General features: G+C 38.1%; 1 protein-coding gene across 6 annotated transcripts in view; it reads left to right on the top strand.

Annotated features, from left to right (window-relative positions):
• The window catches only part of LOC145997497 (uncharacterized), a 78,721-nt gene that overhangs the window by 25,271 nt on the left and 39,006 nt on the right, over window positions 1-14,444 (top strand). For all 6 annotated transcript variants that reach the window (XM_083134613.1, XM_083134612.1, XM_083134608.1 and 3 more), the window contains 2 exons: window positions 6,131-6,251; window positions 8,674-8,789. In XM_083134613.1, coding sequence (XP_082990739.1) covers window positions 6,131-6,251; window positions 8,674-8,789 — 237 coding nt within the window. The remainder of the gene's footprint in view (window positions 1-6,130; window positions 6,252-8,673; window positions 8,790-14,444) is intronic.

Below are 14,444 nucleotides of genomic sequence, written 5' to 3'. Positions count from 1 at the left end.
ACTTATTCAAATATAAAATGCCTATTCCTCATTCATTGGAACAGTGTGTCAAGATGTTGGATGGCCTGGTTGATATTTTTTACATTTTCAAATCTGAATGAAAAATGTGGCAAAAAGTAATTGAAAAGACATGTTCAGGGTCTGCACTGTAGGCAGTAGAAAATTGTGACAAGCTCTTGTATTAAAATATGCACAAATTGTTGGTGATCTTGGCTACACTGCCAGTTACATCTTCAACACCGGAGAGGATGTGTTTAACATTAAGGAGGTTGACATAATGTCCTCGCAATTCAACGGGAGATCCTCGACTAATTGACTCAGGACTGTTAAGCGTACATACATACAAATATTAAAATAACACCGATGATGATATTTTCAATTTTGTAGCAAGGAGGAAAAGACTAATTCTAACATTGTAATTCTTTTTTGAAGAGAAGCTGGGATTAGCTTTTTCAAAAGCATTTCTGCTCATTTTATGTAGAAAAGTTAGAAGTTCGTAGATAGACTTAACTTAATAAATGTGTGATCTTTCATGTGGTGGCAAGTGCATTTTGATAGCCAGATCATACCTAGGGACGCTATACGTCCCAGATTTTCAGGGACAATCCCGGAATGGTATAATTTGTCCCGGTGTTGCGAATAGTTTCTTCGGGATGCACTAATGTCCTGGAATCAGGTGGGAAAGAAGAAATGATTAAAACTATACATACTTTCCTGAACTTTTTTTATATTTAAATGCTTGGACGTAATTTTAAAATGCTCATTTTACAAAACAATCTAACTACATTGAACCACTCCCTCTCCATAATACAAGAGTCAACGAGATACAGACGGTACTGCAAACATCTTTGACTTCACGATGGTACCGTCGTCTGCCAGCAGTGCTGAATTTCAGTTACGATTCTCTTCCCTTGTATAGTAACCTGCTTACTATAAAGAGTCAGTCCTTGGGTGCCTATATGTTCAGTCTGCAGTTTTCAAATAAAGTTCCCACCCAATGTAGGATGTAAATGACACCCCCCCCCCTCCCTTCCTCCCTAACAAGCTACCAGTCAGTAGTGTCCCGGATTTTCACTTATGAAATATAGTAACCCTAATTCAACCAAGAGTTGAACCCCCCTTACGTGAGCTATATATACACCCATGTCTATATGTATGGTGCCAAGAACCATACAAGGAATTTTAAACATTTTTAAAAAATATATAAAAAAAAAGATTTCAATAAAAAATATCATCCAAAATGTTTTTTTTTTTTTTAAAGAAAAGACATGATTTTTTTCCACCCTGTTCTCTTCCCAGTACTTTCTCTACAGTAGTGGTTCTCAACTTTCGTGAGAACAGTGTCCCAATCCCTACATAATTCCTTCCTAACTTTGCACATCAATCGATACGTCCATGAAATGAAGTACAGTGGATTCTTATTAATTTGAACTCCAATGGGTCATGAAAAAAATTGAATTACAATTAACAATAACATGCATCATTAAAGATGATTTCAAGGTGAATAATCTTCTGTTTGAATTACTGATCAATTCAAATTATCCATGTTCGAATTAAACAGAGTCTACTGTATTAATACATAAATTGCAGCTTAGTCAATTTTGTCTAGGCATGTTGACAAATATAAAGTTAGGTTTAAAATAGTTGACAACCATTTTGTTGTTTTCTCAGGCAAGCATCATTAAATTACTTTGGTAAGTGTTGATTTTCATAACATGGTGGGTTTTGAACACAGCAAGAATCCTCTTAATAGTAAATGGGAAATCAGTATATAAGAATATAATGAGTAGAGCCCGGAAGTTTGGCAAAATGCCTCTTTTTATCTACTGTATATATTGATAAAAATTTTCGGGTGTATGTTTCTTATGTTGTTTCGAATGTTTTAGAAGCCTTTTCATTTTGCCTATTTGGGACCCCACTGCCTATTTTTAATTATAATGCCTTTTTTTGCCTTTTTCAATGAAATTTGACAATTTTTTTAAAAAAAGATATGTATACAAATTATTTTTCTCCCAAAAAACGTTGTTGGCATTTATTTTTCTTCCGTTTATTATGTGAATAATTTTCGCCTTATTTAAGTAATATTGAACTCGTGCATGTTTCAACATTGCTGAAGGAGAAAAGTGTGAGAAAAATGTATTTCATGCTCAGTTAGGATATTGCCTTTCGGTTAACATTTCCTTGTGCATGATTGACTTCTGAAGTGGACAGGTTGATTTTGAACACAAAGAAGATATTTCTGAAATCTCCCTCTCGAACCCGAAAATTTCAGGAAGTTGCGATTGAGCTTAGTTTACCTCAGCAACCAGTCTTGACGAGATGGGGAACCTGGATATCAGCAGCTATATATTATGCTAACAACCTTCAAAAAATCAGTGAGGTGATCGATGCTCTTCCAGAAAATGAAGCGGCTTCAATTCGTGAAGTGAAAAAACTCCTGTGCTATTCAAGTTTATTTTTTGCACATTATAGTGCATTGCCAGAGCATCCATGAAAATCTTCGAGGAATCTATGCAGCAGATGATGGAAGTGCCAGGAGAAAAGGAGTCAGCTGTTGCGGAAAAGTGCAGACGTGTAGTAATTGCAAATGAGGACCTGAAACAATTGAAAACAATTTGTGATATTCTAAAAGGTGAAAATGCTGTTACTGAAATGAGACCAGCTACATTAGCATGTTTTATGTATGCTCCAATAACTTCTGTCGAAGTAGAAAGATCATTTTCTATTATGAATAACATTCTCTCTCTGACAGACGACTATCAATGAATGTTGAGAACTTAAAAAAACACCTTGTAGTCATGTGCAATCAAGACGGAGAAAATTGAAATGCTCTTCCGAATTTAGATTTTAACATTTTGCCAGAAATTATAGATAAAAGTAAGCGACTTCTAAATGTGCATTTTTTTCATTTTTAGTGCCTATTTTCCACATTATAAATGCCTTTTTGCCTGCCTATTTTAACGAAAATAAATGCCTGAACTTCCAGGCTCTAATAATGAGTAATTTTACAGATACACCTATACGAGGAGGTATCAAAAAAACAAACAAAAAAAAAACAGAATTATAATGTTGCGCGGATTACCGATGTAGTTATGGCTTGTGCCGCTAGGTGTCATTAGTATGAGATATCTTGCATCAATCTGCAAGTTGGCATTATTCTGTGCTGAGCGGTTCGTTCGTAGTGTTTCATTGTTTGTGGTGTTCCGGCAAGAGTTTGACGATTTGTGAGTGATTGTTGAGATGTCGGAAAAAAAGGAGCAAAGGACGTGTTAAATTTTGTTTCTTGTTGAGAAAAACGGCTGCCGAGACCGTTGTTATGCTTCGCTAAGCTTTTAATGAAGCTGCTTTGGGAAAGACACAAGTGTACGAGTGGTTTTCCCGGTTCAAAGCTGGGGACATGTCAACTGAAGACTTGCCAAGGCCTGGCCGTCCTTTGACAGGCAGAAATGAAGAAAACATTGGAAAAATTTGAGATGCCATTAATGAAGATTGTCGAAAGACCATTGAGCAAATTTCTGAAGAAGTGGTGTTGTCCTGGAGTCCAGTGCATTTTAACTGACGATTTGAAGATTAGACGGGTGTCTGCTAAATTTGTGCCTCACTTGCTGTCAGAGGAGCAGAGAAAGAATCGAGTGAATGTTTGTCGCGACTTGAAGGCTGAACTGCACAAGGACCCAAATTTTCTCAAAGGAATTGTGACTGGGGATGAGTCCTGGTGCAATGGGTACGATCCTGAATCAAAATAAGCATCCAGCCAGTGGAAGACTCCAAATTCACCATGTCCCAAGAAAGCACGTCAAGTTCGATCCAATGTGAAAACAATGTTGATATGTTTCTTTGATGTGAATGGGATTTTCCACAGGGAATTTGTTCCCCAAGGACAAACAGTGAACCAGCAATTTTACCTGAATGTCTTGAGAAGATTGTGTGAAAGTGTGCGACGGAAGCGTCCACAACTGTGGAGAAGTGGAATGTGGTTACTGCACCATGACAACACCCAACCCACATGGCCATGTCAGTGCGGCAGTTCTTGGCCAAGAACAACATGGTGCTTGTGCCCCATCCCCCGTACTCACCTGATTTAGCACCCTGTGACTTTTTTTTTTGTTCCCGCGGATGAGGGGAATGTGAAAGGGAAGCGATTCCATGACGTCAATGAGGTCAAAGACATTATGGACAAAATCTTGAAGTGTATTGCGCCAGAAGAGTTTCGAAACTGTATTCAACAGTGGGAAAAACGATGGGACAATTGCATTAAAGCACGGGCAATACTTTGAAGGTGACTAGAGTAGACATGCTTACCTGAATGTACCTACAACATGTACATGTACGGTCAAAATAAAACAAGGTGACAAAATTCCGTTTTTTTGGGGTACCTCCTTGCATGTCTATATCAGCTAACACTGGTAGGGTACAGATTAATCTGTCCCATCTACAAAATTACTAAGTACAAAAGCACTGTTACGCAGGATTATGCAAAGTAGACATCATAAAAAGCCGGGGATAAATTGTACCCCCTCAACTAATTTGATCAGCGCAAGATGCTGCGATTCAAAGAATCTCGTTTTTAGTAGCTACATTCAAAAAAATATTTTGTCTAAATTTTCCTATCCAAAATAATTCAAACCACCATGAATCTATTACATCCCACTTGATCCTTGCTCTTGGAAAACACTACTTCAAAATAACCGTGAAATTTCTAGAAGATATCAAAATTATTTTATTATTGTTTTTTTTTTTTTTTTTCATATTATACCGTGCATCCCTTTCCTTGCAAGGCCAAGAGATCGGGAGAAGTGTGGTGGGACTATCCGATGATGATGTCATCAAAATAGAAGGAAATTCAGGGAATGTCATCTAGGATCTTCGCTAGACCATTTGAAACAGATCTCCACTTACATTTATGCCAAAAGATAGTCTGTGAGGTTTATATAATTCCCAAGGTGTATTGACGACAGTGATGCGTTTGGCAGCTTCAGAAAGCTCCAATTGTCTGTAAGCCATTTGAAGGTCAATAACCGTATAGTATTTACACCTGGCCAACTTTGAGAAAATATCCTCGACTCTAGCAACGGGAAACTTGACGTTTTCAGTCATCTTATTCACTGTTCCTGAGAAGTCTGGTACAGAGGCGAAGTGAGATCACTAACATTTGTTTCATATTTTATGACATCAACATTTAAATTCAGACACAAACATGTAAAAACCTGTTTTAACTCAATTTCATGGTCAGATGTGCTCATTAGGACTTCACGTTTAATTTTAACCCTAGCTTACCCGTGCCGTAGGAAAAACTTACATACGGGGGGGTGGCTCACAGACAACACTTTGTGTTTTATCACTAAATTTCAAGAAATCATTTTATAATTGAATCACTGCTTCCTTTGCTGATTATATATGTGCAGTTATTTATTAATTATAATAATTACAAAAATTACTATCATTAATAAAAAATGATAACCAATTATTTCATGAGTCTCTCACATATATTTTATCATTCACCAAAACTCAGACTATCCATAATAATTTTTATTAATGTTTTTTTTAGTTTGCAGAATTGCAGTTGTTTATTAAATATCATAATTACAATAATTACCATCACAACCAACCAATTGTACACTGTCACTGGCATTAGTGTCTCGAATGAGACATATTCAAAGATGGCGCCTGATATGCCCACCAAGTGCATTTTGCTTCTTAATTACATTAAGTACATTTATGTTTTTATAAGCAAAAGTAATAAAGAAAAATTTTCAGAACATTCTAGGAAACGAATGTAATTTATTTTCAAACAGTGTAAAATATAAATAATAAGGTTTTGTGCCTGCAAGGCCTCTCCGGTAACCTAGAGTTAAAATTGTATCTCAACCACTATGCAATATGTGTCCACTGGGATTGGTCAATATCTGCCTCTTTACTGCTACATCATGTAAATTTATTTTAGCTAGTTGTAAAATATGTCAGTACAAACCTGTAAACTCATAACAGTAACTTCAAGTGAAGTAGGTTAGCTGTAATTGGTAAAAAGCCAAAAATTCCATTTTTTTAAAAAAAAATATTGCTTTTTATCGGTTTGCAACTTTATTGTAAAGTAACAGAACAAGGAGTAATCCTTTGTTGTATTTTCCAGCCAACTCAAGCCATGCCAAATGCTGAGAATTCAAGTGAGAGCTGCCCAGTGTGTTGCATGTCTGGATTCAAGGATAGTCAAGAGATGGCAGCACATATAGAGGAGCACTTCAACCAGAAAGGTAATTTCGGCTATGATATTAAACAGTGCTTGTTTGGAACTGAGGATAAGATGCAGTGTTCCCCTCTCCCCTAACTTTTTTCAAGCTCAAATAAAGTTTAAAAACACAAGAATGTGAGAACTGCTATTCAAGGAAAACTGAAGCCCTGGTTTTTATTTAAAGGCACCAGAACTTAATGGACATACCCTGAAAGTATGCAGGTGGAGGCAGACTTGCCAGGAGTCCCCCTTTTTTTCTTCTTTTGTAATTGTGGAAATTAGAAGATTCCAAATTCGAGGGTAAATTACCAGAAATGCCAGAATACAGTTTTCATCTTGGTTCATACCTCTGTGTGGGTGTACGGTAGAATCCTGATAATCAGGGAACGGATTTATATGTAGTGAAAATGTGCTAAATATGTAAATAAATATTTAGTTATTTTCACCAAAATATGGAGTTAAATATGGACACAAAATACAGTCTTGCTATTGTAAATATTACCGTGACACTCTTGAAGATAAACCAGAAGTGAATCCCGTACGTGTGCCACAGAATTGTTGGTTCTGGTGCTGCTGTCGGGCACCAACTAGTAGCGAGGGTGGGGTTAGCAATGGGCTTCTCGACTTGGAACTCTCTTCCAACGTTGGCAAAATAACTTTTGTAACAACCTGGAGCCAATGCTTGAGCTCTCATTCTCTATTGTTGACAACAATTTTAAGGAATTTCATGGTTTTACAATAGCAAAATTAAACAGTTGGGAGGTATTAATTTAGAAAAAAAAATGTTCGGATGACAGAAAACTTGTATGGAAGGTATAAAAAAGGTCGTAAACTTTTGTTTGTTTAATGATGCTTCGGACTTTGCCAATTATTCGTAAGAATTTCACCACGTCTTTCGGTCACAAAGGGACATGTAGTTGTTATTGCCCGAATATGGAGTATTCTGAAATATGGAAATAACTAAAATTTTGTAAAATATGCACCAAAACATAATATGCATACAAATATGGAAAATTAAATCTGAATTTTTCAAATCTACGTGCCATGATGCGCAAAGATAATGCAAAGTATAACTGATCTCGGCTCCTTACATAAATATGTATTTACATATAAATCTCTTCCATGCTGATAATTTGAGGCAGACGGCAAATTACAAAAAGGCTCTGACGTCCAACTATATGGAATAACATAGGGAAAATCAGAAGAGGTGAAAGAAAGACAAAATTACAAAAACTACAATGTGTTAAAATTGGAATATACGATATTGTTATGGATGTTGTACTTACTTTGCTCAGTACACCAGTAACAATGATGTTAGGAAAGAAATAGTTAAACAATATTCAACTTATACTGCAAGGAAATGGTCAAGTGTCACCTGCTACAAGACATTGCATAGTTCCCAAGCAGCATCTTCTGCATAAGACATTGTATGTAGATTATGTTTCTGCCTCAAATGCACCAGTTTTCTTTTTTTTCTCCCTGGGATCAGAGATAAAATGTAATAATCACGAAATACCTCACACAAAATGTAATATGATTTAAGTTTTATGATTAATAAGATGGTAACACTGATAATTGTGAGGAATTACTTTTTTCAGGGTTACCAATGAACACGCGAGACTGAACGGGATTGCATTTAGGGGATTGACTGCAGTTACCAGCCTTCGCTGCAGTGTGTACTGCTTCGCTCCGCCCACTCGATTTCCTCCCTTCTCTGACGTTATGCATAGTCTTGCCCCAGAGATTACAGAGATAGACTATAATTCTTGAATGTTTTATGTTTATTTAAATCACAGTTTGTGATTTTAAAAAAAACACATAAAATTGCTTGACTTTTTTGGCACAGTGCGTATGTTTGTTTTTGTCATCAACGTTTGTATGTTTGATCAACATTTCCTTTCTATAGTCCACAGATAGAATGCCATCCTGTATATGAAAAGATCTGCGTGTGGCAAAAGACTGCCTGCATAGTTTCACAGAAGTTAGGGGTTTTCTTGACCTAATGCTGCCCTTTGATTCAGGGCATGTGTTGTTTATCCCGTATATTGGAGAATTTTAGACATTTTTTAAAATTATAGTTTGCAAAATATTATCAACAGTTTACTTAGAGGTTAATGATAATGACACTTTTTAGAGTTTAAAGTGATTAATATTTTGTATGTTATTCTAAGCAACTTATCTGCAATTTTTCTGTTTCAAAGCAACAGAAATTTAATCTGTTTACAGTTTACATATATTTTCCTTTTGTATGAGCTTATCCATAATTTGTTCCTTTGAAAATGTTAGAGTATCTGAGAGCATTGAATGATTACAAGATTAATGTACTTTCACCAAAAGTGAAATGTACATTATTCTAAAAATTAAAGTGATTTAAATCCAACAACCTTGCTTTTTTCCATTTTTTTATGTGGGTTGATTCTATTTTATGATGCTGTGCTTTTCAGGTGTGTCTCCAGTCACTCCAGACATGTCTTGCGATCGGATGCTAGCGAGGGAAATAGAAAGGAAGGAGAGGGAAGTGAGGAGGCTGAGGGAGCAGAGGGAGTTCGAGATGCTGAGGGTAAGACTCTTCCTCTCTTGCCCTAGGGTAGGATAAAAAGGGGCTGATGCTCTGCTTACTGGCAGGGTCTCCACTAGTGTTCGGCAATATATCATCCAGGCGATATCAACGAGATGATAAATTGTCACGATATTTGGCGATATATGTCGTGTTGGGGATATATCATCATAATATTTTAGTGATATATATTATGTCAGCCATATATTGACAATACATGGAGATGATATATTGCTGATATCACGATATGATAAACATATCCTATTGTATCGTCTGTGACGATATTTTGCGATATCAATTTTCCGATATCATCCATCCCCAGTTTCCACTGGCAAACTTCTGTTCTGTTAAACTGTCAATCAAGACAATAAACTTTATTCATGTAAAGTTACATGTAGCACCTCGAAAATTTTGGGAATTTGGAATACATATCCAAATACTGAAAATCAAGTGTTCTTTGTACTGGTATGCAAAATTGATGGAAAATGATTGACAATTTTCTACAAAAAAATGTTTTTTAAATTTATTTCATGAATGTTGAATGGAGTCACAGTGGTCTGGTTGGTAGGAAATCGGACTGTCATGCAGGAGACCAAAATGGCCAAGATCAAGAGTATGTGGGGCTAAATGTTCCTTCTTGGCATGGTGCTACATGTATGGGGAACTTTACATGAATAAAGTTTATTGTCTTGATTGACAGTTTAACAGAATAGAAGTTTGCCCTCCTTTGAAGGCATTGTTTGGCCTGTAGGGTTTGAAACAATACTGATGTACAAGGCACATTCTGAAAGTCATGAGCCTTGTTTGATTGCTCTCGGACTTTGACCATTTCGGTACCGCATGTATGGCAGGTACGGCTATACGTTGTCCACTGAACGAACCGCATGCTGGCGCATGCACGCTTACGCTGTCGGTATGAGAAAAATGGCATCCACAGACAGTTTGTTTCGTCAACGTGCTGTCATGAAATTTGTTGTTATTGAAAACGTTGGAGCTTTTACAGAATTTCTTAGGAGATGCCTGCATGGGTTACAGTACAGTGGAAAGGTGGGTGAAACATTTTAGATATGGCAACATAGTCGTTGTTGATAAGCCTCGTAGATCGAAAACAGCTTCCATGCTCAACAACACAGACTGAATGCAAAGTGACAGGAGGATAACTGAATGAGAAATTGAACATTGTCTGAACATTGGACGTGTGACATACAGGACATCTGCAACATGGCTATGCCCGTCCCCATAGAACTGGGTGCACAGTACAGAAAATTGAAAGAAATAAGCTTGGAGCTAATGTCCCACCCTCCCTACATCCCAGATCTAGCATAGTAAAGTAGATTTGGTTTGGCTAAATTTTTAGAATATTATGCAAGTGTTACAGAGGCATGTTTCGCTCTCGACATCATCTTGACAGGTCTTGGAGAGTCTGGCCCCATCGTATGTCTGCACCAGCTAGAAAATTAGTCACGGAACACTTTAAAGTATTGAATTTATGCAATTGTATGGGATATTATGGAAGCCACAGTCTGATTTGTTCCAGCACAGAGCTTTCAGACTGAAATTACAGGCAACGAGAGGCGTGTGTCACATGGAAGCAATCACTTGGTAATCCATGCAAGGTTTCGAACCGAAGCAACATGACAAGCCATTTTCTCAATAGCGTGCATCGTGTTGTTTCAGTCAGATGTTTGTTCATGCTCGTGCACAGTGAATGCTTGCTAATAGACTGAAGGGGCCCCTGTCGTTTGTTGCCTGTCATGTTGTTTTTGTCTGATATCTGCCGAAAGGTTAAACTGCCATGATGAATGCTCACTACATGCCTCCATTTCAAGAGCTATAGCTACACACCTTCTTTGTATAACTGCTTCTCACACACCAAAACAAAAGCAGAGATGTATTATTCTTTGGCTTAAATAATGTAACAGGAAATGCCATTGGAATCTGTTTTTAAAAATATATAAGTGAAGAAATTAAAGTGCTCCCCTGTGCTTTGCACCATGCTATGAAGGCTTACAGGGGGTGTGGAGTTAGGGCCCCATGCTTTCTTGACCACAACTGAAAGGGGTGGAGTGATGTGATCAGCACCACTCCCCTGGCCACCTTTACCTTCAGAGTTTCCTCCAGGTAGTCAGATGCCCTAACGACTGAGCTACTGCGGCTCTTTTAAAAATATATTTCTTATTAAATTCTTCTTCTTCCATTGATATTACAACCATTTATGAGTCTTAACGTTCTCAACAAAGTCATTCTGTGACTTCTTGTGTACTAATTCCCTCCAATTTCTTACAAAGTCCTCATTTATATCGTCCTTCGATCGTAATTTGCCCTTCCTATTGGCTTCCGGTACGTTATTCATTTTGGTAATCATGTGCATGTCCTAGCCATGGACTTGAATGTCTCTCACAATATCTGCTCCATTTGTTTGATTTTCCAATTCTATATTATTTTGTATTCTCCAGATTCTGTACTGGTCCACATATTTTCAGAATTTCTCTTTCAAAAATTCTGAACCAATACTAAACTCTTTCCGTAACATTCCATGTTTCAGTAAAGAGCCTAACTAGTTAAAATTTTCAACTTTTTCAAATGAGTTGGTTCCAATTTCTAGTGTTATTGTTCAATGTATTATAGTGATATATTATTTGATTGTTGATAGGTATGACTATGTTTCCATGGTAGTCTCCTGGCCGTGTGGAGCTCCCTTTAGTCCCGTGACACTGCTTTAATAACCCGTATAGACAGCCAGAGCTAGCAATTATCATCCGTGCCAGGCCTAAAACACCTTTAGATGGCTGTGGTTATTGGGAGGTGTGGCAAGTACCAGCTTTTGGCTATTTCCCTAAATCACCGAGGGCTTTTCACGAAAGACATTGTCACGAAGCACTATTCGTCATTCTTATGTGAAAGGCACAATTTTGACTTTTTTTACATAACTGTGTTTTTCAAATTGTTAGCATCAAAGCACAAAATATGTTCTGAATTCTAAATAGCTTTAATTTTGACATACACTTAACTTGCGATGGTTCCTGATGCAGTTCGTTTTTGCTCAGCTAGCACGAATTAACTCAAACGCTGAACAAACCATACAATAGGTTCTCAATTAGCAGTAGTGGGAGACTCCGCACACTGGTGTCAAAAGAACCAGGTGCCTCGTTACTTTATAGTGCAGTTGTGGCAATGCAAGAGATTAGTCACTAAAATAATAGAACCCAGATCAAGATTACTCTATAATGACATCTTTATTGTGCACAAGGGATGTATAGTTTGCACGAATCACAAATGTTTACATTCCCACATAAAACAAAGAAAAACACTTTGGTACTTACACATTTCTGGCTCATAACTGACTTCTACACTATTCTTCTGGGGCATATGTTTGTTATACACTCAGAACTTCTTACACTCGCATAACATGTGGCTCACGGGGGTATGGACAGATACGTTGCTGTTGCAGGCTCCAAGATGGCACTAACGTGTGTGGATGGCCAAAAATCTTTGTGGTATGAGAAGCTGGTAGTTAACTACAGGTCATGATGACAAATTTGGATTTGTCCAAATGGATTCCCATCTCCACTCTTTGGCACACAAAGGAGACCTTCCGGTGGTCCACTTGGCAACGCACACACTTTTGGCGGGAATTTGCCTGCTCCTTATTTGCAGTGGCGTGAAGTAGCGTGCTACTTGTAGTGGTTCTGCTGCAGCTAGCTACAAATTTTGTAGCTGTAGCTGTATCTAAGCTACAAAATTTGTAGTTGTAGCGAAAATTTCGTTACAGCTACATTTCTTCTCAGCATTTTGAGGTAAATTTTGAATGTTGCAACAGCGTCAAAAAAATTTGACAATAATAGGTATGATGTCACTAGCTCTTAATTGGCATATCAACAGGTTTACGACCTACAACCAAGAAAGCCATTTCTTGAACTTTGATTATACTGCGCATTATACACGAGATAAACTTTTTTGTCACTTTTCCCCATCAAAAACCAGGGTGCGCATTATACACACTTAAATATGGTATTCAGACGTTGGCCTGTGCTGACCCTTAGAAGTTGGCTTAACTTGTATCATTAAGTTAATATTGGCTAACTACAGCTCAATAGAAGGACCCAGACTTTTATATCAACCATTCCTGTAGTTTTTCACTGTTAATTCACAAATACATTTATTTTACTTTTTATACAATGCTAAAATACAAAGTTCTAGAACAGGGTGATTACTCACTGGGAATTCTGTGTGAATTATTGGGTCCAGTAATTATACATGAATTTTTCCTCCATGGACGTGAAAAGTCGCAACTTTTATTAATCCAAATCTGATTGAATTTATACATAAAATGCCCTGAGGTAAGTTTTTTTCACGATTTAGCTTTAAGTTTTATCGAGGAAGGAGAAGAAAGTTGCAATTTTTCGTGGATTAGTATATCCGTTAACATTTGTGACTTGTTTTTGTAGATATATTTCAAGTCTGAGTATATGTGGCTAATGTACGAGGTGCATCCAGAAAGTAAGTTTCCCTATTTTTTTAAAAAAAAAAACCAACACAGTTTCAGGAAACCATTTATTGGCAACAGGTACAGCAAAGGTTCAGCTATTTTTCAACATAGCAACCACCAGAATTGAAGACACTTGTCGTATCGTGGTATTAACTTTTGGATCCCACTGTCGTAGAACTCTGCCGCCTGTGAATGGAACCAGCATGACAAACGTCTTCAGCTCTTCGTCGTTGCCAAAACGCTCACCGGAGGACAGGTATTTCTTGAGGTGCAAGAAAACGTGAAAATCGCTGGGAGCCAGATCAGGACTGTAAGGTGGATGATCAAACTACTCCCAGCCAAATTCCGTCAAAACAGCTGCTGTGCGCCGAGCCATATGTGGACGAGCATTGTCATGGAGGAGCACAACACCTGCAGTAAGCATGCCACGCCTCTTGTTTTGAATGGCACGTCGCAATTTCCTTAGTGTTTCACAGTAATGGTCAGCGTTCACCGTTTCACCTCTGGGGAGGAAATCAATGAGGAAAATGCCCTTCCTGTCCCAAAACACGGTGCACATCACTTTCTGTACCGACAGCGTCTGTTTGAATTTCTTCTTGACCGGAGATCCACTATGCCGCCAATGCATTGACTGCTGCTTGGTTTCCGGGGTGAAGTGCGAAATCCACGTCTCATCGCCCGTGACGATCCTGTCGAGGAAATCATCACCGTCATCATGGTACCGTTGCAGGAATGTCAGTGCTGCTCCTGAACGTTTCATTTTGTGTTCGGGTGTGAGGTTTTTCGGCACCCACCTGGCACACAATTTTTTGAACAGCAGGCGCTGCGTGACAATCTCATGCAACACGGATCGCGATATCTGCGGAAAAAGGCTACTCAACTCCATAATCGTGAAGCGACGGTTCCCTACGAGCCGCTGCTGCACCAGCTCAACCAGATCATCAGTGATGAGGGACGGACGCCCACTGCGCTCTTCATCATGGACACTTTGACGACCTTCCGAAAAGTGCTGACACCAGCGACGCACCATCTGCTTACTCATAATGTTTGGCCCATAGACCTCACAGAACTGACGATGAATGTCAATTGGCGCAATGCTTTGTGCATTCAGGAACTTTATCACCGACCGAACCTCGCATGCGGCGGGAGAAGGAATACGAGCTTCCATT

Source organism: Lepisma saccharinum, chromosome 13 (genome assembly GCF_977018435.1).
Source record: "Lepisma saccharinum chromosome 13, izLepSacc3.1, whole genome shotgun sequence".
Lineage (NCBI taxonomy): Eukaryota > Metazoa > Arthropoda > Insecta > Zygentoma > Lepismatidae > Lepisma > Lepisma saccharinum.
The sequence above is the reverse complement of the archived record's forward strand: the minus strand, read 5'-3'. Positions and strand labels throughout refer to the sequence as shown.